Here is a 24,642-nt window from a genome sequence, read left to right as displayed (position 1 = left end):
AAACGACATGGGCCTCAATTAACTCGTCGAGTGAGTTGTGCAGTCCAAGTTCTAGTAACTTTTCAGTGCTCGCATTCAGTGGAACTCCAATTGCTCTCTTGAAAGCTTTTCGTATTATACATTCGATCTTGTTTTTTTCTGAGCCTAGCAATTTGAGGTAGGGGGCAACGTATGTTATACGGCTTATTGCGTACGCCTGCACTAGACGGATCGCGCAGTGTTCGCGCATACCAGTACGTCGGTTCGTGATACGACGTAGGAGTCGGATCGTGTCGTCTACCGAACGACGTAGTCTTCGCACCGTCTCACCATTATGGCCGTTTGCCTGCAGGTGTAACCCCAGAATTCTAATTTTGTCTACGTGTGGAATGGGAGTGCCATCTGCCAATAGAACGTTTATTTTGTAGCACTCCCTTTCCTCGTCGCGCGGGGTTTTGCGACCTCTACTTGTAGGTTTGTAGATTAGAAGTTCCGACTTGGTTGCCGAGCATTCGAGGCCCGTTCCTCGCAAGTACTCCTGAACTTCGTCTACTCCTGCCTGGAGCGTACGCTCGACGTGACCATCACAACCTCCGCCGGGAACCCAGAGGGTGATGTCATCCGCGTAGATACTGTGATACAATCCTTGTATGCCTAATAATTTCTCGGGTAGCCCCAATAGAACTAAATTAAAGAGTAATGGCGAAATTACGGAGCCTTGTGGCGTGCCCCTCGAGCCCATCTCAAATTCTTGCAGTTCCACATCTCCAACGACGACGCGTACGCGTCTGCCGGCAAGGAAGTCACGTATGTAATTATATGTTTTTTGTCCTAGTCCTAATGTTTGAACTCTGTTTAAAATTGCTTCGTGTTTAACGCTGTCGAAGGCCTTTTTAATATCTAGGCCAAGGATCGCCTTGGTTGAGCTGGTAATGTCATCAACAATGTGGTGCTTCAGCTGAAGCAACGCGTCTTGTGCGGAGAGATTGCGGCGGAATCCTAGCATGGTGTGCGGAAATACATCGCGGACTTCGAGAAAGTCAGTCACGCGTTTGAGGACTGCGTGCTCCAGAACTTTTCCTACATAAGACGTGAGCGAAATTGGCCTTAGATTATCAAGCGCAACCTGCTTGCCCGGTTTAGGAATCATGATAACTCGAGCTCTTTTCCACGCTTCAGGAAGGGAACCGCGTTGCCAGCACTCGTTGATATAAGTCACAAATCGGGAGATTGACTCGTCATCTAAGTTGCGGAGAGCCTTGTTCGAAACCCGGTCCAGGCCGGGCGCCGATCGGGTGTTTAGTTCAAAAAGGACTGCCCGAATTTCCGCTTCGCTAAATTCGGCGTCTAGTTGCTCATTAGCAACGCCGTCATAATCTGGGTGTTTGTTTGTTTGTTTGTTTGTTTGTTTATTAATACTGTCAACCCCAGCTGGGGTTATTACAGGAGTGGAAAACAAATGAAAGAAATGGTCATGAAATACGTTACAAAATAGAGACATACAGCGAACACAGGTATTTACACTAAAAGACAAAGTTAAACACAGGCATGTGCACTTGCATTCTGCGCATAGAAAACAACAATTAACAAAGCGAGAGGCAATATACATTGACATCGTGAATTATGACGCATCTATTTCGGAAAAAATAAGCGATTCTAAAGCTGCAGAAAACGCCGTGATAGAGGAAGACATCGCGACTTTGTTTGGTAGTTCATTCCATTCTTTAATTGCCCTCGGAAAGAAGCTGTATTTAAATGCGTTGTTTCGGGTGGCTGGTGGCTGTATATATAAAGTGTGTTTGTGTCTAGAGCGCGGATCTGGAGAAATTTCAAAGAAATCTAATGAGTTGATTTTAACCTGACTACGAATAATGAGGAATAGGAATTTCAAACGGTCATACTTAGTTCTAAGTTCTAAGGCTTGTAGTTTTGCACGGTTGCAAAGATCGGAAGCAGAGTGCATGCGTTGATATTTATTGAATATAAACCTGGCAGCCATTCTTTGAACTTTCTCCAGTTTATGTAGGTTAGTGGTGGTATGAGGGTCCCATACTATTTTACAATATTCAATTATTGGGCGTACTAGCATTTTGTACGCAAGACTTTTTACTTCGGGTGTTGCGTCATGTAACCTTCGCCTCAGACCCCATAGAGTTTTGTTTGCCTTTCTACAGGTGACGTCTACGTGAGTATTCCACCTCAAATCTGGAGTGAATATTAGCCCTAAATATTTATATTCTGTTACCCTTTTTAGATCGTGGGAACCAATATTGTAATTATATTTGAGAGGTACCTTTTTTCTTGTTATGCTCATGCAAACTGATTTTACGGGGTTTAGAACCATCTGCCATTCATTACACCATAGTAAAATTTTGTTTAAGTTGTTGTTCAGGTCTACCTGGTCTCTCAGGGATGTGATCTTGTTATATATAACGCAGTCATCTGCAAACAATCTCACGGGAACAGACAAATCTGAGGGCAGGTCATTTATAAAAATAAGAAATAAAAGAGGCCCCAGAACACTGCCTTGAGGCACACCGGATATAACGGGTCTGGACTTTGATTTAATTTTATTTATTTCTACGTACTGTGTACGAGAATGAAGGTAAGAAATGAACCACTGAGTAATATTTGAGTTTCTGAATATTTCATTTACTTTTAGTAAGAGTTTGGGATGCGAGACCTTATCGAAGGCTTTGGCGAAATCTAAGAATATTAGATCAATCTGTTCCCGTCGATTAATTGCCTGCGCAAAATCGTGAACTGTAACAACAAGCTGCGTTACTGTAGATAATCCCCTTCGAAAGCCGTGTTGCACAGGTGATAATAAATTGTGAGTGTCTAAATAATTAGAGAGATGCTTACACAGTATATGCTCAAGCAGTTTGGAGCAGGTACTCGTAAGAGAGATAGGCCTGTAGTTACCCACTTCTGAAGTGTTCCCACTTTTGTGAACTGGTATTATTTTAGCTTCTTTCCAGGCTACAGGAAATGAGGCTTGATTAATTGAAGTTTGAAAGATTATAGTAAGATACTTTGCGACCCATTGAGCATATCTATATAGAAACTCGTTCGGAATGCCGTCTGGACCAGCGGATTTCTTAATGTCAATGTGTAGAAGAAGGTTTAATACTCCTTCTTCGTTGATTAACGGGTCGGATACCGGAGGGCGATTGGAAGCGTCAGAAAGGGACGGAAGGGTACCATCATCTTCGGTGAAAACAGAAGAAAAAAATGAATTGAAATTTTCCGCGCGTTCAAGGGCAATTTTTTCATCGACCGGTGTATTCTGTTTCTCGGACGGGTTTACATACCTCCAGAATTTGCTAGGTGCTTCGTACAGAAATTTTTTCAATGTTACATTAAAAAATCTTTCCTTAGATTCCTTGACAAGACGATTTAGATCAAGCCTCATGTTATGAAGTGCAGTCTTGTTCTGGGCACTTGGATCACGAGAACAAGCTTTTCTCTTCCTTTTAATCCTCCGTTTGACATGAATTATATCTCTCGTGATCCAAGGGTTATTTCTTTTACACTTTTTAAAACTTTTAGGAATAAACCGCCTAATGCATTCCATTGTTATATTATGAAAATATTCCCACAAGCAGTTAGAGCTACCATTTGATTCATAAATAGCAGTGAAGTTACAAAACGACCTTTCAAGAAAATCCAAAACACTAACATCATCGGCAGCTTGAAAGTTCGGATAAGTGATGCCCGATTTCTGCTGTGAGGTGCACGACGACATACTCATGGACAGTATAATCATCTTGTGGTCTGATAAACCCTCTTCAACAAGGCAATCATTCACATATGAAGTCAAAGCGTTGGATAATAAAATTAAATCAAGTACAGAGGACCGTGTTGCACATACTCTAGTGAACTCATTTACAACCTGATGTAAATTGAAAGAGAATATTAAGTCGAGAAATAAGTCACAAGAAGCATCATGTGAGTCGACGGCCACATGCGAATGCCAATCAATAGCCGGAAGATTGAAATCACCTAGTAAGATGATATTGTCTTTTTCTCTAAAGTGGCTGTCCATGAATCTTCTTAGTTGCAAAATGTACTCAACAGGGGAATTTGGAGGTCTGTAGACCCCACCTATAAACACGGTGCGATTATTTAGTTTTGTTTTAATCCATACGGCCTCAATACCATCTGCTGCGTCCAGGGAACTATAATTAACGCCTTTCTTGACTAAGAAAGCAACTCCACCCCCTCTTCCATCACGATCCCTCCGAACCATTGAGTAACCGGGTGGAGCGATTTCAGTATCAGGTATAATTTCGTGCAACCATGTTTCCGTAATTAAAACAATATCAGGTTCGTGATCGATAACCAAGGCTTCAAGCATATGTGATTTATTTGATACACTTCGGGCATTTAAATTGATTATTTTAAAATTATCTTTCTGTCCCTGTGCCTGTCACTTATCACGTGTTGCATCATCATTTCCAAGCTTGCTTCTTTCGGCACGCGCTTCATTCCAGCAGTAAAGAGTATTGTTTACCTTCAGCTTATCAAAAACAAGTTTTACCTTCTTTCCTGCCTTTCTTTCTTCGATAGCAGAGTCCCAAAGTTTTTTTCTTATTCCCTGTACTCTTTTTGAGAAGTCCTCGCTGATACTGTAACCCGTATCCTTCAGTCTTGAGCACCTCTGCAAGACTTTCATTTTATCCCTATAGTCTGCCAGCCTAAGGATGACGGGGCGAGTTTTGCCAGAATTTTTTTTTCCTATCCTATGAATTCTCTCAATAGACGTTATGTTTACCTTTAGGGTAGAGCTAAAGATTTCTTCGTTTACTTTTTTTAGTAGAGTTTCTTCTTTTTCATTCTCATCTTCTGCTACTCCCCTTATGATAAGGTTGTTTCTTCTCGAACGATTTTCCAAATCGTCCACCTGATCAAGCAGACTAGATGATTTGTCACGACATTCAGCCACAATTGTTTCAAGAGTTGCGAGCCTGCTGCGAGTCTCATCTAAGCTTTGCACCTTAGTCTCAATAACAAGAAGCCGATTTTGCATGTCTAGAATTCTAGTTTCAAACGAATTTTGCTTTTCTTGAACCGCTGTTAGTTTAGACAAAATTTCTTTTTGATTCTGGAGCATTTCTTTGCATACGGCGTCCGTTATAGGCCCCGGATTCAGCTCGACATCGCCAGAAAGACTCAACAACAGACCCACAATAGAAAAACAGTCACATACACAATCAGCCAAAACTTGTGGACACGGCAGCACTATAAGAGCTATGGAATCGCTACGGAAGCTATCCTTCCGGTCACCAACCTGCATGAACAGCGGTACGTCAGGCGTCATTGTCACGGCGATGCCACCGTGTCCACTGAAGCAGGTAGGCGATGGTCCCAGATTTAAAGCATACAGGCGGACCCTTGTGGGCATGCGTGTTGACGTCATCGTGCTCCCGGGTGGCTGTCCGAAATGATCGTCGATGTGACCAAGCTGCTGATTGCAGACACCCTCATGAAGCCGGAAGGGATCACCGCCCACACAGAAGGATGGCGGCAGGCCGGCATCGTAGCGAAGCTCGTCGCTTCCAGTTTGAAAAGATTCCGCGGCGCCTCCGGTTATGAAGCGTAGGCACGCGCAAAGGACCTGCATGAACAGCGGTACGTCAGGCGTCATTGTCACGGCGATGCCACCGTGTCCACTGAAGCAGGTAGGCGATGGTCCCAGATTTAAAGCATACAGGCGGACCCTTGTGGGCATGCGTGTTGACGTCATCGTGCTCCCGGGTGGCTGTCCGAAATGATCGTCGATGTGACCAAGCTGCTGATTGCAGACACCCTCATGAAGCCGGAAGGGATCACCGCCCACACAGAAGGATGGCGGCAGGCCGGCATCGTAGCGAAGCTCGTCGCTTCCAGTTTGAAAAGATTCCGCGGCGCCTCCGGTTATGAAGCGTAGGCACGCGCAAAGGACCTGCATGAACAGCGGTACGTCAGGCGTCATTGTCACGGCGATGCCACCGTGTCCACTGAAGCAGGTAGGCGATGGTCCCAGATTTAAAGCATACAGGCGGACCCTTGTGGGCATGCGTGTTGACGTCATCGTGCTCCCGGGTGGCTGTCCGAAATGATCGTCGATGTGACCAAGCTGCTGATTGCAGACACCCTCATGAAGCCGGAAGGGATCACCGCCCACACAGAAGGATGGCGGCAGGCCGGCATCGTAGCGAAGCTCGTCGCTTCCAGTTTGAAAAGATTCCGCGGCGCCTCCGGTTATGAAGCGTAGGCACGCGCAAAGGACCTGCATGAACAGCGGTACGTCAGGCGTCATTGTCACGGCGATGCCACCGTGTCCACTGAAGCAGGTAGGCGATGGTCCCAGATTTAAAGCATACAGGCGGACCCTTGTGGGCATGCGTGTTGACGTCATCGTGCTCCCGGGTGGCTGTCCGAAATGATCGTCGATGTGACCAAGCTGCTGATTGCAGACACCCTCATGAAGCCGGAAGGGATCACCGCCCACACAGAAGGATGGCGGCAGGCCGGCATCGTAGCGAAGCTCGTCGCTTCCAGTTTGAAAAGATTCCGCGGCGCCTCCGGTTATGAAGCGTAGGCACGCGCAAAGGACCTGCATGAACAGCGGTACGTCAGGCGTCATTGTCACGGCGATGCCACCGTGTCCACACGGCGATGCCACCGTGTTGGACGCTCTCTGCCGACTTAAAGTAACGGTCACGTATTGCACCGAGCAGGTCATCGCCTTTATGATCGTTCACAAGTCTCCGAGTTTTATGGCCTTGTGCGGCACGAGTATCTTCCGGATCCAATAGGTGCCGGAAAAGGCGCCAAGCACTCGCCCTGCGCATCTGTCGCTCGAGGCCGTTGCACAGGTCTTCCCATTGTGACCTACAGACTTGAAACGCATGTTCCTCAATTTCTCTGTCTAACCGTGCTATGCGTTTCCTCAACGCCCGGTTATGTCTTTGGCGTTTCCACCTCTTGAGTAGGGCTTGCTTTGCTTCCCACATGTGTAGGAGCCTGCTGTCGATTACTTCGAGCTTCGCTTCGGGCGGGATGTGGCACGTTACCGCGTCTACGTCCCGATTGAGCGTCGCGGTCCACTCGTCTATATCCGTGATCGGCTCGTCGCCCTGCCCGCCTTCTGCTCTCTTTTTGCGGAACGCGTCCCACTGCACTAATTTGAGTTTACGGCCTGTGCTTTCAGAGTATGTTCTACGAACGCTCGGGCCCGTGTCTACCGTAATCTCTATCAGAGAGTGGTCACTCCCTAAGTCCTCCTGCGTGTTTTGCCAAGACGCCGCTGTGACATTCGACACGAACGCGAGGTCCGGTAGCGTGTCTGCGCTCACGCTGTTACCCCGGCGCGTCGGATCGGCGGGGTTCGCGATCAGTTCAAGCCGTTGGTCTTGCGAGTCTTCCCAAAGGTGTTTGCCCTTGAGCGTTTCACGCGTGTATCCCCAGGCCCCATGGGGCGCATTAAAATCACCCGCAACTAGCAGAGGTGCGCCGTTGGCGGCCGTGCTTGCTCTCCGGAGCATCTCCCCAAATCGGTGCTGTAGCGTGGGTTTACTGTAGACGTTAAGTACAAACAGGCCTCGGCCGCGCTTAGGAATTAATTCTACAAAAACATGCGGTATCCTTACGCACTCAAGTTCGCGCTGCGCCACCGTGATGTTACGTCTAACTAGCACGGCGGCGACCGGCGCCGGACGCGGCGGGGGCGACGGCAGCGACCGCGGTCGCGCCGACGACAAGAGCGGATCGCCCCGCCCTCGGCGACCCGCGGCCGCCCCCGGCGCCCCACCACGCGCCGAGCGCTGTGTAGCACGTTTTTCTTTCCGCCTGTTGTCCGCCGCGGCCGCATTTATGGCTTTGTAACCAGCTAGTTTTGCCGGATAATTTGTTTCCTGCAAAAGGATAATGTCCGGTTTCGTCTCACGGCTTCGAATAAATTGCTCGAGATTTCCCCGCTTCCTCCTATATCCCCGGCAGTTCCACTGCCAGATCGTGTACTGTTGTTTGTGAGTGTTAGTGTGAGTGTGCGCGTGTCTAGCCATGGTGATGCTTGTGTTTAATTTAGCCCATCGCCGTCGAGGCGACTGGGGTGCGGCTGAATCTGCAGCTCGGCGTCTCGCAGCGCGTTCTGCTGCTGCTGACTCTGTTGCTGTCTAGCGTAGGGCTTACTCACCGTTCTAATCGGTCTGCCCGCAGATGGCGGGAGTCGCGCTTCAATGTTTTCTATGCGCGCCGTGTGCGCGGTGAGCATTTGTGTCATTTGTTCAGAGAGCTTAGCTATCGCACTATTGAACATGTCATTCATCTGTGCCACCTGTTTAGCAAAACGTTCATCGAGGCTGGTCTCGATAGTATCGATTTGTTTATGTAGCTTATCATAACGGCCAAATCGCTGTGTGGATTCGTGCCTGGCAGGATCTAGTGCTATCCTTTTCGCGATACACGGGCGGTCTTCGCGTCCGCCTGCCCCCTCTCCCGAACTGCTCTCGTCATCCGTGTCCATCTCCGCCGCCTCGGGTCTCGACGGAGTCGAAGACCGAGGCGTCGGTGGTGGCGGCGCCGTCGACTGTTGCTGCGGTTGTTGCATTCGTGGAGCCTCTCCTTTCAATTTGGAATTTTCCGCTCTAAGGGCGGCGTTCTCGCGTTTCAGCTCTGAAATTATCGATTGTAATGGTCCTAGGCGTTGTTCTAGCGCTCGCTCTACCGCTAGCTCGAGCTCGCTCCCACCGCCGCCACCGACGGCGGGACCGCCAGGACGTCCCGCCGAAACAACGCCGCCGGCGCGATAGGCGGCTACATCCGCCCATCTCACCTGCTGCCATGTGCCCATGGGTCCTTGTTGTTGCGGCTGCCGCCACGTCTGATGCTGCTGACTTTGTTGGATGCCTTGGTTGACAGCTGCGGCGCCCGGAACGGCGCCACAGCGCGTCTTCGACATGCTTCTCGGCCTTGGTGTCCGGCTGCGAGAGCGGGACCGGGATTTACCGCCGCCGCCTCTCGCGTCTCGGCTTGTCGAGCGTCCTCTTCGGGTGGCGTTGGATGAATGACTGTAAAACGCCGGATAATGATTGTAGTAACCTCCGTTGCCTTCGGTGCTAATGCCGCTGTTGTAGATGCTGTCGGACGCTGCGGCCGCTTGCTCTTCTTCACGCCGCTTTCGCTCTAGGCGGCGACGCTTGACTATGTAAGGAGTCTTGTATCTCGCCTTGCAGACGCGGTCACCCGTGAGATGATGCTTGCCACACAGTTGACACCGCGGCTCGCAGTGATGGTCAGACGGTGGGTTACTGCTTCCGCAGCCACGGCAAATCTTGTCGGCAGGGTTAGGACACACGTCGGAGCGATGGCCCAGCCTCCCGCACGCGTAGCACACGTCGATGTGCTTTCTGTAGAGGGAGCATCTCACAAGCATAGGTCCATAGTATACGTGTCTGGGAACATGGAAACCGTCGAACAATACGATGATGTTGTCCGTGGTGCCCATTCGCTTGGCATGCAGCACGCCGGGGTTGCGCTGCGTCACTAGGTTGTTAACGATGTCCTCCGGGCTCTCGTCTTTGGAAATGTTCCTAATCAGGCCCTTGGAAGTGTTCTCCGGGGTGGCCTGATAGGCGTTCGCCTCGAACTCTCGGTTCCCGATGCAAAGCTTGCTGATGGCTCCGTAGCGTTTGGCTCTGTCCGCGGACGGAGTGCTGAGCACCACGACGTTCTGTTTAATGTTTAGGCAGATGCTGTCCTCTCTAGCCGCTTCTCTACCGATACCTGCCGCGTTACGAAGGCAGCAGTAAATGCGATCTATCTTGTATTCAGCCCCGTTGAATCCGCCGCGGGGGCGCACAATGATCCTGTAGTCATCGGGCGGTAGCTCTGGCATTCGGCTCGCCTTAGCGAGGTGCTGCAAGTAACGAGCACACTTCTTTTTATTCTGCGCCACTGTGGCAGTATCCGGGGCAATCCCTGTAGTCTCCGCGGCAGCCGCCTGTTTCTGCGTCTCCGTCTTCTGGTCTTGCGCTGACTCGGACGCGCCGTCGGCCTGTTTCGTTCTCTTTACGCTGCACCATCCTGCTCCCTCGCCGAAATCTTCCGGCCGAATGTCCTCTCCTTCTACCTCTACGACATCCATTTAGCCCTGGCAAAGGCCTTGTACGCTGCCGTCGGGGATCGGGAGCTCCGAGGAGGTCCGGCGACACGTTAGGCTTGCAGGCCCCACCGCCGCAGCGGCCGGCCTATGGCGTGCGCAGAGACGCTGGACTTGGCGTTCTTGCTTTCGTGGTGGAATAAAAGGCGCCAATAAGTGGCTAAAAAGTGGTCCCACCTGGCAAAACTTGGTGTCAGGGAAGTCCTTGAGACTGCCGCCGATCGATGGTGAGAAGCGTTTTCCACGATAAATTCGACAATCCACCGAAAACATAGGAAAGTTGCGAAGCCGACGCGCAACACGTCCGCACTCCGTGGCCCCCTAGCGGTGTCCTCTGTGTGATGCAGAAAAATTTCTGCTCTCTCGAGAAACGGAGTAGAGTGCTCGCGTAGAGTGCTCGCGTAGCGTCGCTGTTCTCAGCGTGCGCACGCGTCATCGCTACAGGCGCTGCGAGCGCTCGATGGTGACGGACGCACTCCACATCGCCTCCGTAGATTTTCTGCTATTTCTGCGGACATCCACCTTGGTACCCCTGAAACTTGGATTTATCGTCACCGCCAAGTTCTCCGCTTCGCCTAGACAACACCTTCGTCCAGGTGGGTCCAGTTTTGACAACTTGAGGGACGTCCTTCACTCCCGGCTACAACGCCGCCTCGCTAAGGGCTCTCAGCCCGGCGATGGCAGCCGCTAACGTGGTTACGGGCTATGATCCTACCTCAAGCCAAAGGCTGTCCATGGAGATTTCATCCTCCGAAAACACTATGCCATCAGAAGATGAATACCTCGACGACATGGTGAGACTGTGGCAACGCAAGCAAGCGAAATCGAAGTCTGCGTCTCAACAACAACGAGACGCCACGGCGGGCCACCATTCCCCAGCCTTGCAAGGAACGCCGGCGCGCCATCCCTCCGGTGGTGTGCCTACCTCTGCTCCGTCCTCGCAGCAAGCGAAACAACGCAAGTGGCGTCCGCGTCAAACTCCTCGCCTCTCTCGCGACGACTACATCGTAGTAGTGAAACCTCGCGTTCCCTGCGAGCTACGCACATTCGTCCCGGCCGATCACGCGGGCGACGCCATCCGCAGCTCCCTCGGCGACCAGACTACCACGCAAATTCAAGTGTGGCCAATCTGGGAACAGAACATCTTGGTCTGTACCACCACCATTTTGCCTATGGCACAGCGACTCCTCGGGGACTTCCAGCTGCAAGTGGGGGATCAGCAGCTGCCCGTTCGAGGCCACGCCAAAGCACCAGGGGATACATGCAAGGGCGTCATCAATGTAAACCCTGCTGAAAGCCCGGAGAAGATAAAGTCTGAACTGTATTGGCCTCAAGGTACTATCCTTGCGGTCCGCAAACTCGGAGATTCCGCGGCGGCGGTGGTGACTTTCGAGGGCACGAAGTTACCCCGCTTCCTCTTCTACCACTGCGTGGCGACGTATATCCGCGCCTACAAGAAAACGGTCCCTGTATGCACCAAGTGCGGTACCATCGGTCATCGACCACCTCAGTGCCCTCACGCCGCTCCAACCCAGTGTGCCAAATGTGGAACCCCCGCACCTGCAGGTCTCAATGCCCACGACTGCCACCCCAAGTGCCTCCTCTGCCACGGCGCCCATGAGACTGGGACCAGTGGCTCATCGGCAAAATACCGAAAATATCGGAAACGCAAGCAGCCCTCAACATCTCCTCGAGGAACCACCTCATATTCGTCACAGCCAGACAGCGGCACCAACCTGCATCAGTCGGCTCCACCACTCCACGCCGACACTCAGGCATTCCCACCGCTCGAAGCACCAGCGGCGGTACCTGAGGTGAGCAGTTGGGCAGGGAATGCCGCTTCTAAGCCTCTCTCACCCCCTTCTGTCGATCCTCCTTCTCCCGAACTTGCGGCCCTTCGCCAGCAAGTTGCGGCACATCAAAAGCAAAATTCTCTTTTAACTAAACAACTCGAACTCTTAAATAAGCGACTTCAAGCTCAACAACAGTGTACTGCAAGGCCATCCGGTATTGCCTCCTCTGTCCAGGCGGCTACACCAGCTACGTCCAAGCTTAGTCCTCGCGCTAAGTCCACTCCCATTGCAGGTTATCTTTCAAAAATGCCTCTTCTTTGTCTCTAAAATATAGCGAAGGGGCGCTAACGCACTGGGTACTTGCTCTTTTCATCAGAAACGCCTCGTAACCGCCGGTTCAAGCAGCCATGTGTACTCCAGCACTCGGAACCGGTGCCACATCTACTCCAGAAGCTCTTGAGGCTCCTGGGGCACCTCAGGTTCTCTTGCCCGCTAACCGAACTCTCCCTAGTGAGGAGCGCGCCCCGCGCATAGAGGAACGCCTTACGCGCGTCGAAGCTTCGATTAATCACCTCAACACTAGCTTCTCTGTCCAACGCATAGTAGTAGAGGTTACCCAGGCTATTCAAGCCTGGGCAATCACCCAGTTTCAACCAAAGGCATCGCGTTCCCGCTCCTGCTCGGTGAGCAGTGAAAGTGCAGCTCCACGGCTTCGTCGTAAGGTGGCTACCACCACCCCGCCGTCGGACAATCCGGCCTTTGTGCCCCTCCCTGCCTCTGAGGATTCTGAGCGGGACATGGAGGGCCAAATATAAAACCTAAGACAATCACGATGGCTACCAATCGTACGCCCCGTTCAAACATTGCGTCTAAAGTCGAGGTCATACAGTGGAACCCTGGAGGCTTCGGGAACAGGCGAAAGCGATCACATCTTTCCCTTTTCCTCAGCTCACTTGGCTCTCAGCCGGCCGTCTTGGCGCTCCAAAAATCTGGCCCTGCTCCATCCCTTTCTGGATACTGCTCCTATGTAGGCGGCACCACCACATGTCTCCTCGTGCATAAAGCCTACACGGCGATACAGATTGACCTAGATCTGGATCTTCCTTACGACTACTGCATGATATCAGTGCTGTCTCAGCGGAGGGGCCAACCATCACTACATATCTTAAACGTGTACTGTCCCCCTCGCCTTGCGAGGGCCTCGTTTGCGCATCTCTTCCATCGGGCGCTGCGTATAGCGGCCCGACAACCACTGGTGATTGTAGGGGACTTTAATGCCCCCAGCCCTCACTGGGGTTACCACTACGAGAAGGCCCGGGGCAGAGAGCTCAAGGAGCTCATTTCCTCGCTGAGCCTCACGCTTCTTACCGATCCAGCACAACCCACACGTTCCGGCAACTCGGTCACGCGAGACACATGCCCCGACCTCTCCCTCACCCGTCACATCCGCGATGCTACATGGGAAAATTTAGGCGAAACCCTAGGCAGCGATCACTTTTTACTCCGCATTTCGTTCATACCGCGGCAGAAAATGCGCCAACACTGGGGCCAAGCCCGTCTCACCGATTAGACTCAGTTCAGAATGCAACCATTTCCCGCCGTCCTCTCCTCGACCGAATATGCAGCGTGGGCATCATACGCTCTTCATATGAAACAAGCGAACACTCGCACCCTTGCAACCTCTAGTTTGACTCCTGCAATCGATCCACACCTCCTACATCTTTGGCACGCTCCCCGCGGGCTCATAAGGCGCTGGAAACGCAACAAACTTAATCGGAAACTTCGCGCTCGCATTGAGGCGCTCACTGCAGAGGCGGCCGCATACTCCGCACAACTTTCCGATGCTAACTGGGCAGACACCTGTTCGAAGGCTGCTAACCAGATGAGCTCTAAGAATGCGTGGCGACTCTTTAGAAGCCTTCTCGATCCCTCCACCACCAGGGGAGAAACGCAACGCCAGCTCCACCGTGTTCAGCATGCATTTCAGGGCACTACGGATGAACTCGCGCGAGAACTTTGTGACCGCTACATCTGCCGCACAATTGATCCCGCAGGCCCAGCATATACGTATTCCGGCGCCCCTAACACCGACCTCGACGCCCCATACACGCTTTCTGATTTACGATTTGCACTCACGAAAATGCGATGGGGCACGGCCCCTGGATGCGACGGAATCACAGTATCGCTCCTGGAAAATCTTCCCGACCACGCACACCTCTCGCTACTCTACCTTATAAATTCGATATGGCACGGCTCTCCGCTGCCAACGGAATGGACCACATCGGTGGTGACATTCATACCCAAATCGGCAAAGTCCGTTAGTATCGAGGCACTGAGACCCATCTCACTTACGTCCTGCGCAGGCAAACTCATGGAAACCATGGTTCGCGAACGCCTTTCCGCCTACTTGGAGGCAGGAGGACCTTTGCGGACACGATGTTTGGCTTTCGCCCGCATCTGTCGGCGCAGGACGTCCTGCTCCAGCTTCAACACGATATCATAGAGCCGACTACTATGCGCCATAACGATAAAGCCGTGCTCGCTCTCGATCTCCGCGGGGCGTTCGACAACGTCAAACACAGCACTATACTCACTAACCTGTCTACCACAAACTGCGGGCAGAAGACTTTCAACTACATTCGCGCCTTTCTATCACATTGCACCACCTTCATTCGCCTTAATTCTACCGAACACGGCCCGTACTTATTAGGCACGCGGGGTACACCTCAAGGGGCAGTCCTGTCTCCTCTGCTTTTTAGATGCGGAAGCATCTTATACTCGCGCCTTGTAGTGCGCCGTCCGCGCCGTCCGCACCGCTTCTCGAACATTCGACAGCTGACGCGCGCGCATGCGCCGTCGCGCCGTCGCCCACTCTTCCACCATCTGTGCATCCCTTCCTCCTCTACACACCGCGCGCGCTTCACTCCTCCACCATCTGTGCACCCTTCCTCCTCTACACACCGCGTTCGACATCTACAATTCTCCTGATTCTCCAGTGGACGCGCATGTGGCGTCGCGCTTCGAGAACATTCAACAGCTGACAGTGCATGCGCCGTCGAGCTGTATATATACTCAACAAACATAGCGGACCCAGCCCGCTATTCGAGTTATTGCACGCAATCTCCTTGGGTGGCTCCAGAGCACGCTACGCGCATAGGACACGGGGCTGTCAGAAGATGTGATTCTATCTTTGTAACTCCGTTTGCAAAACGCATTCGATAAACAGGAGGAATAAGAGGCAGGAAATAGGGGGGCATATCTTCACTGTTTGCTTCATTGAACCTCTCTCTCTTTCAGCTTGAACAAACATTAAGTGTAAAAGCAGAATTTTACGAAAAAAAAAGCAAGAATGACAACCGATTCTTGGCAGAAGCTTTCATTTTACCCAGCGCCGTATCCCTATCCTCGAGAGAGTGCATTTAGAAGACGATCTCGCATTCCCTGCAGCCGTTTTTCTCTGCTTTATACCCACGTGCCACGCGGGTTGGTAGAGCACATTGTTCAGCGGAGGGACTTAACATCCTTGGAAGTCACGATTGCTGCGCCTTTTCGACAATGTTGTTCCTGGTTTTTTTTTTTTTTTTCTGCACACCGCAGTTTGCTGTTGTTGTCTTCTGTATGATTTTTTTCTACTCGACACCACCGTAACTCGAGAAGAGGACACTTCACTGACGTCCCCAAAGGTCCCAGATGCCACCGACGCTGTCTGCAGCGTTGTAAACCCTTCAGCTGGCAATAAAAAGGGATCACGGCGCCTGTCTTCCCGCTGTCAAGTTGCGCGTCGTTGTTTGGCGTGTCGCGGCCTGAGACATGCACTCACTTGTTTCACGGTAGTGTTCGCACGGGCTCCCACTATTGCGGCACAGTGCTTCAAGCTGGCGCTCAGCGCGCGCACATGGCTGGAGGCAAAAACTATTAAAAATAAATGAAATTAAATATACGTGTTTCACTTAAGAGTACAAACAAGATTTACAAAAGACACAACTTAAGGGTAAAGAAACTTGGTAGAACAAGGGAAGATACAGTTCAATATACAGCCAGTGTTTCCAAAAAAGCATGCCAGGGAAGGTTTCGAGATGCTCTCTTTTTTTTTTGGTAACGTTTCTCAAATGAATATAATCACCCGAGATCTCTGGATGCGATCTGAGGTTTGGAACTACAATGCGTTCGTTAGAAAGTCTCATATTTAACGAAGAGACAATGTTTAGCTAAAAGTACTTTTTGTTTACCTTGAATACAGCCAGTAGATATACGCAAGCAACACTATTATTGCCAACCAGTGAAAGCATGCATCATTTTCATAACCTTACACATAGTCATTCTAAGAAGCCAACCAATTTTTTTTTTCAAATTATAAATAATTAATGAAAAATTGCTCTTTTTTCACCAATGGCCTTCCGGAGCTCTATTTCTACACAAATATTGCGTCATCTCGTAGGCTGTGTAAATATTAGTATTGCTCTTTTCAGTTCTGATTATGTGTGAACGCACAGTCAGGAAAATGCCTTCCATGCTTTATATATACCAGTTGAAATCAACAGCCCACTACAACCTCTTTTGCTTACTGCGTGCTCTTGTCTGTTGTTTGTCGCTCCCAATAACGTTATCGTTTAGCCGCTTTTGGTTCAGCGTCTGTTACATGCTAATGAATGAATGAATGAATGAATGAATGAATGAATGAATGAATGAATGAATGAATGAATGAAATCGCTCCACTCACTGGCTTTGACTCGCGAGTATGAGCATACAGCACAATTTCAGACAAATAGCAAATCTGCGATTACGCTTCGCAAAACTAGTTCACTCGAAGCACTCCTTTTCTGAGGATGATGTCTCCTAGAGAGCTTTATACGTCAGAAGTTTTGCGTGAAGCTGCGATAAGTCCGACCTCAAGAATGAGGTGAGAGCAGTGAAAGATTATCACAGTTTTTCGTATCTGTCTTACAATTAGATGAATATTTATGAGAAGACCTTTGAACTACCATTTTTGTTGTCAATTTCAAATGACGGATTCTCCTGTCCAAACGTTTCCTAAAGTCACAACATAATGAAGGATTGAGCTCCACTAAGACATTGTGGCGTATGTCGTATACACTCTTCTGTGTTTTTTTAGATGCGGAGCATCTTATACTCGCGCCTTGTAGTGCGCCGTCCGCGCCGTCCGCGCCGTCCGCACCGCTTCTCGAACATTCGACAGCTGACGCGCGCGCATGCGCCGTCGCGCCGTCGCCCACTCTTCCACCATCTTTGCACCCTTCCTCCTCTACACACCGCGTTCGACATCTACAATTCTCCTGATTCTCCAGTGGACGCGCATGTGGCGTCGCGCTTCGAGAACATTCAACAGCTGACAGTGCATGCGCCGTCGTGCTGTATATATACTCAAGGTCGGCGCTCGCTCGCTCAGTTGCCGCTCGTCGGTTGGTTTGTACGGCGCGTCGACGTCCAAGGTCGCGGTGAAATGAATTCCAACGAATCCACAAACACAATGATCGACGTCCCTTCGACCAGCGCCGCCCTTTCGCATACGTGTGTACGTGTTCACTCATTTAACACCCCCTCCTACAACCACGTTAACCAATTTAGCCATCGACCCAAGTAAGTCGCAATTTAACACCCCATTTCACAACCACGTTAACCAATTTAGCCATCGACCCAAGTAAGTCGCACTTTAACACCCCGTTAACCAATTATATGCTCCGCATCCTCCTCAGTGTTCCCCCGAGGGAAGCTGCGGGCAATTTTTTAACCTGGCGATGATGAACCTCCCCTCTCTTCTAAGCGAGGTCGAGGTAATACAACACGCACTATATGCGGACGATATCACAATCTGGACCAACACCGGCTCCTTAGCGCAAATCGAAGAACGCCTGCAAAAGGCTGCCCTTCTGGTGGACACCTACGCAGGTTCATGTGGCCTGGAGTGCTCTCCAGCTAAATCGGCTCTTCTTTCAGTCTCTCCGCTACCGCCACCTCAAATTTTTCTTCCGTCCGGGCCCGTCCCATCAGTGCAAAATATTCGGGTTCTTGGCCTTCACCTCACATCGTCCTTGGATCCAAAGGGCACAATAGCAGGCCTCAGACGCACCAGCGAACAGGTGAGCCGCATGATACGGCGAGTTTCTACCAAGCGCGGCGGCCTCCGCGGGTCTCAGTCCCTCCGATTGGCCCACGCGTTTGTGACCAGTCGCGTCCTCTACGCCTTGCCTTACCTTCGCCTGCGTCGTCGACACGAGCACCAGCTGGACGTCCTTCTTCGTTCAGTATACAAACGCGCTCTGGACCTACCTACTGCAACTTCCAACAGCCGATTCACGGCTCTGGGGGTACACAACACCTTTGCAGAGATGCGCGGAGCTCATCGCGTTAACCAAATCAATCGACTGTCGCAGACGCCTTCAGGGCGCCGTCTTCTACACAGACTTGGCCTTAACCCGATATCTGACCAAGACCCTCTGCAGCCGGTACCAGAGCTCTGGCGTCAAAAGCTATGGGTGGAACCTCTACCCCGTAATATGAACCCTGACCTCCATCCTGGCCGTAGACTAGCACGCGCCGCGGCCCTTCATACGCGACACTCCGATCATCCTGGTGTTTTCTACGTGGACGTCTCGGGTCCCTCCCCCTCGGGTCACTTCACGGCCGCCGTGATTACAGAGGGCAAACACGTAGATAGCCTCTCCTTTCGAGCAGACACAGTAACGCACGCTGAAGAGGTTGCCATAGCTTTGGCCGCCTCTCACCCTGCCTCACGCACCATCCTGACGGACTCGCGCTCGGCCTGTTCTCAGTACCTTCAGGGTTCCATTGCTCCGCTGGCGGCTAGCCTACTACAGGCAGCCTCTTGGCGCTTTAACCCTCATCCCATTCGTATAGTGTGGGCCCCAGGCCACTCGGGCCTGCCCGGCAACGAGGCGGCAAATGCCGCTGCCCGCGCTTCTCCTGTCCGGGTCGTTGCCCCTCCATGTCCCGAGACGGAATCTGGCAATACCAACCTGACGCGCTTTCGCGAAATTTCGGCTTATTACCGGGCTTCGCGCCGCCTCTACCCGGACCCCGCACGCGGTTTGGAGAAAGCGGACGAACGACTGCTACGCCGCCTGCAGACGAACACCTTTATCAGTCCGGCAGTCGCCAGGCACTTTTTGCCGGAAATCAATGGCACCTGCTCGACCTGTCATGTGCTGGCCGACACATATCACATCGTAGCATCGTGCCCAGTTAATCCCGTCCCTTTCTCATCCCCTTTTCCTATCCCCCCTAGAGAGGCTTGGGAGGAGCACCTGCTCGGCTGCTCTACCTTGGCTGCACAACGCTCCTTGGTGGAGCGCGCACGGGTAGCTTCCAGCTCCACTGGCATCCCGGAATAGGGTCTTGCCACTCTAGCACGCCGATGTGCCATGTCGGCACTGTCTAGTAAACTTTTTCTGAAATAAATGTTTTTTACCACCACCACCATCGAGAAACGGGAACATCATTCACGTTTCTAAAATGTTTTTTTTTTTTCCTCTTTCCCCTCCATTGAAGCGCGTTTTTCAGGCAGCTACTTCTTTTTCGCGGAGTCCGGCCCATTCACTCCGCTGAGGATGTCATCTGTACACACGAACAATATATGCTACTCAGCCCAGAGAGACTTCCTTCATTCCTTTCAGAAAATCAAAAAAATGAAGGGAAAAAAACGAGCAGCCGTCACAAAACAAAAGAGTTCAGGATCATGTCAGCGTATTTTGGCGCGCTTCTCTTTCTTTGATTGACAAAGTTTTCGAGAGTAAACGAAACAAGTGGGGAAGCTGAGACTAACTTTTAATAATCCAGTCCACCGCTGTCGCGCCGGTTCATTCTTCTCTTTCTCCAGCTAAATATAGCTCTTTAAGCAAAGACGTTATTACGGCGGCCATTTGCCTCAAAAATTGGCGTCGAGAAGCTGACAGTTTATTCTTCGTATGAAGCAACGAAATGCCGTTTGCCGTCACTCCTTCACTTCTTCGTGCGTATGTAGCCCATCTTAACAATTCGAGAAAGATGGGCTTATAAAGGGGCGTCGCTTCCGCTCTTAACTACATTTATTGTTGGCGTCGAGAGGGTGGCGTGTCTTTTGTCAGACGTGGGGCAGATGTTGCCCTGTCGCTTAGAATGCTCGACAATGACAGCGCATGTAACGCCCTTCTCAGCTTGTGTTCTCCTCCCTTTTCTTCTTATAACTTCCTCATTTTTTTCTTGTTTGCCGGCTGCTGTCCGACAAGAAACAAGGAAAAAGCGAAATAATGTATTAAAAATTAAGCATCGATGAAATGCACAGAAAAAGCGTTGACTGTCATGTACCTCCCTGGCATCAGCATGACAAAGAAAATGTGCTCGTGTTGTCGGTGTCTGTGTGTGTGTGTTAGTTTCGCGTCAGTTTAAGCACTTGACAAGTACCAACTATGCGCACTTCTATGCTTCTGAAAATCTTTGAGTTATGTGCTCAGTGGTATAAAGTATTATTATTATTATTATTATTATTATTATTATTATTATTATTATTATTACTGTTGTTGTTGTTGTTGTTGTTGTTGTCGTTGTTGTCGTTGTTGTCGTTGTTGTTGTTGTTGTTGTTGTTGTTGTTGTTGTTGTTGTTGTTGTTGTTGTTGTTGTTGTTGTTGTTGTTGTTGTTGTTGTTGTTGTTGTTGTTGTTGTTGTTGTTGTTGTTGTTGTTGTTGTTGTTGTTGTTGTTGTTGTTGTTGTTGTTGTTGTTGTTGTGACATCAAGCACTTCGGTGCCACTTACTTACACAGGAGCCTGCAGCTACACAGGCAATGCGTAGTTTACACCTTGGATAATTTTATGTCTCTCTTATCGCCTCCTTTATCATTCTCGCTGCGGTTGTCTAGTGGCTAAGGTACTCAGCTGCTGACCCGCAGGTCACGGGATCGAATCCCGGCTGCAGCAGCTGCATTTCCGATGGAGGCGGGAATGCTGTAGGCTCGTGTGCTCAGATTTGAGTGCACGTTAAAGAACACCAGGTGGTCGAAATTTCTGGAGCCCTCCACTACGGCGTCTTTCATTATCATATGGTGGTTTTTGGGACATTAAACCCCACATATCAATCAATAAATCTTTTAGAATTCTGCCTCAGTGCAAGGTTGCCGGCCATACGTGAACCTGGTTAACCTCCCTGCCTTTCCTTGCTTCTCCTATCTTTCTCTCTTTGGCAATTTGTTGGCACATTGTCATAACCTGGAGATTATTGTGTGTGCTCACGCTAACAGCTTACCATTTTTTATACACATTCACAACACATATGCTGTCGCGTTTCGATAGAACCACATTTGTGGGGTTTTGCTTGGCAAGACTGCGATATTATGAGGGTCGCCATTTTGAAATTCTTCAGAAGTTTTGACCACCCAGTGTTCTTTTAAGGTGCACTGACATCGCACATTATGCGCCTCTGCAGCATTTCGCCGATATCAAAATGCAACCCTCGTGCTTGGGATAGAATACACTGTCTTCGGGTTGGCAGCTATGCACCATAACCGCTTTGCACCACCGAGGCGAGCATGATGCCAGCTGTCGCACATAGGGATAGTTGTGGGAAGGAAGGGCAAATAATTCGAGAGCTGTGTTTTGAGTAAGCCTCAATTAAAATGAGAGAATGGGAACTATTCATGTACTTCTAGATAACTGGAGCTCAAGATAACTTCTCGTAGTCCCCGTCTGCGTATTCTTTGTAAGAGTGGGTATGAGAAAGTGTGCTAAGTAGCCGTGCGACAATCGTGTGCTCGTCATCTTAACGTGGACTCGGAAACGTTCAACGCAGACGGTCCAGAAATAGTCGAGCAGCCACCGTCGCAAGTGTCGGCCGATTTCGGTGAGCCCGTGCAGCTGGACTGCAAGGCTGACGGCAAGCCGCCACCATCTTACTGCTGGACGCGTGTGCGCTCGGGTCGGCTAGAAAGCATGACCTCCGAAAGCTCCCTTCTACTGGACCCAGTGCTGTACTCGGATGCTGGAAGCTACCAGTGCACGGCAACAAACCACCTCGGATGGAAGGAGGAACGAGCACGCACCAGGAACATCCTGCTCACGATATCAGGTTCGTTTACCAAGCTCACATGTCTTAAATGTCTAAAAAAACGCGAACAAAAAACTGCCATTGTATCCCGTTTGAACACAATTTATTCAAAAATTTGCCAAGTGATGACGTCTCTTTATGACGTCATACCATCGTCGTTCGGTCAAGCGTGGGCAGATCTCGGAGGCACTGCCAAAAGTGGGGCCGAAAGCTTCTATTTTCCCCGAATCCCGGAAGCAATGCGTCCTCCTTCCCGTCATCCAATCAAGACAAAGTACGAAGAAGATAGCTTTCAAGTTGTCTTATGCGAATTGATAAAATACCTTGTAACTTTCACAGTTTGTCATTAATATAAGACTTTGGCAAATACTCTTTGACGAAACTCACAATCAAGGAATTATTTATGAGAGGAGTATCGTCATCAACTTAGTGGACTACTAGGTCGCAAAGGTCACCGAACGACGATTTCTAAGAAATTTTCGGAATTTAGGAAAAAGAAAATGTCCTCTTGGTTCGGGAATCCAGGCAGGGGCAAACGCTTTCCCGACCGAGAATATCTTGTGTCCTAAATTCATACGCCTCGGTGGAACACAAGTCTTCCTTTCAGAATATGGGTATAATAAGCACATAATGTAAAATAGCCATGCGTGATGCATCTGTGCTTAACTACTGAAAAGTTCTTGAACTATGTTGCGTTGCATATGCATGGCTCTAAAATGAGGGGCAACATTTTCTACACTTTAGTACCTTAATCACTAAGGTAAACGCTAAACTTGGATTTAAAGGAACCAGGAACCTTAACTTGGTTTCAAGGGACCGGGGAAAATGTCCGAATCAACCAACTACACCGGATTACCCAAAGCATCAAGAAACCAATAAAAACGCCAGGCCTGCACAGAAGGCGCAGTACAATCACGGCGAAAGCTAGAAGAGTGGCCTCTTAGAGCCTTTTCTAAACAATAAATGGGTAACTGCTGCAAGCACACTTGCTTGATGCCCACAAAAGTTATAATATTAAAAAGTTTAGGGTAGTAGGCCGGCATTCGCTTTGCTATTTTTCGTCATTCTTCTGAGAAGTGTGGTATCCTCCAAAGACTTGCGAGAAATTTTTCTGTCAATTGTTCATGCAGTGACTGACGACGATGAGGAATCATGCTTGAAGTGGGTATGCGCCATAATTGATAGCTGAACAAGAACAAGTTTTTGTAATAGGTTGGAGCATTGGACGACCCACTCGTTACGTTATTCGCATTGTTCAACGACTAGTTGTTTTTTAGCTGTTTTAAAACGCCTTATAGGTCATATTAACGCGATTGCTTGTCTGACATCAAGCTTGCCTAAGACAAGTTTACGAACAAGTCCTAAGCACCAGTGTGGCTCAGTGGTAGAATACTGGAACCCGTGTTCTAGCCCCACGGTGTCATTGGCCGTAGGTGTTTTTTTTTTCTAATTTCGTGCGATGTGGTTACGAATGCCGGCGGCAGCGGCAGCGTCAGTGGCGGCGGCGGTGGACAACTAACTGCACGTAACCCGGGCTTTGATCTTATAACAGCTTTCGCTGTAAAACAGATTCTTGTTACATCAATATACTTAAATTTTCTTGATGAATACGTAAGATATTTGCATAAGCTCAATTGCATTATTTTGCATAAGATCAATGTAGAAGCTGCAACTTTCCTCATCCTTCAGTTTCTTTCTCTATGTGATCAGTGTGCCACAGTCCCATGTTTAATTAGCGGGAAGGATGCTCAGGACCCCTTTTTTATTACTAGCACGCCCATCACCACCACGCACACGTGATGGTATTCCTTACGCAGGTAAAATGACTGGTAGTTCATGCATCACTATGTAGCAAATGAGTTTGGTGTCAGCATAGCAGCCACAGCTGTATGGTCGCTCTACGAGGAAGATCTCTTATTCTTGTACAACTAAAAGACTCTCAACAGCTGTCTCTTGGTTGGAGTTCAGTATCTTCAGTGACCGACAGCACTGAATTTAGCGAATTGAGTGCACATTGCATCGAGCTATATTGGAGCTGCTAAGTCCTGGTTCCGCATGTGAACAAAACCATAGTCCCTAACTAATGAAGATAGCGATGCAGACAACAATCAGCTTGATTGGGTTGTGCGTGAACATCGGTTTTGTTTTCGTGTCTCACATTGCAGCGCTTCACCCTCGGCGCACTCCGAGCATCGTGAGAACTGACCAAGCTGCGGCCAAAAGTGACCGAATCAACGAGTGTTTAGTGCCTTTACACAATGCAGATGTTGGCCAGGGCCAGAAAGCACATCCAAATTATCCTGTTTTCCGAGCTAATGAAGGTCAAATGAATGATACGACCGGCGCTTATCACACCTTGAAGTGTCAATGTCCTTTCACTTTCGCAATATACGTGCTTTCTTCAACGATAGTGATTGAGGAGGCTCCAACGTATTCGGGTGGAAATATACTGAAACACGTTAACTGTTGTAGCAGCTGATTTTTATTAATGAAACTGACAGAAACATTTTGTGCCTATTGAAGGCAATATTTCATCACTGTGAGCATCCCGTGCTTGTGTCTCGCCCACAAGCGAAGCCAAAACAGCGGCGATCGAGAATCTATTTTGATTAATGTCGGGATGTTTAGCTGTATCAGTAATTAATCGTACCTGCTCGAATACGCCCCATCTT

The 24,642-nt window shown here is 49.8% G+C and overlaps 1 protein-coding gene across 8 annotated transcripts in view; it reads left to right on the top strand.

The window, feature by feature from the left end:
• LOC142814263 (kin of IRRE-like protein 2) overlaps positions 1-24,642 on the top strand; it is a 102,957-nt gene that overhangs the window by 63,403 nt on the left and 14,912 nt on the right. For all 8 annotated transcript variants that reach the window (XM_075892725.1, XM_075892724.1, XM_075892723.1 and 5 more), the window contains one exon: positions 21,716-21,991. In XM_075892725.1, the coding sequence (XP_075748840.1) occupies positions 21,716-21,991 (276 nt within the window). The remainder of the gene's footprint in view (positions 1-21,715; positions 21,992-24,642) is intronic.

This window comes from Rhipicephalus microplus, chromosome 4 (assembly GCF_043290135.1).
Source record: "Rhipicephalus microplus isolate Deutch F79 chromosome 4, USDA_Rmic, whole genome shotgun sequence".
NCBI lineage: Eukaryota > Metazoa > Arthropoda > Arachnida > Ixodida > Ixodidae > Rhipicephalus > Rhipicephalus microplus.
This window is presented reverse-complemented; position numbering and strand designations above follow the sequence as displayed.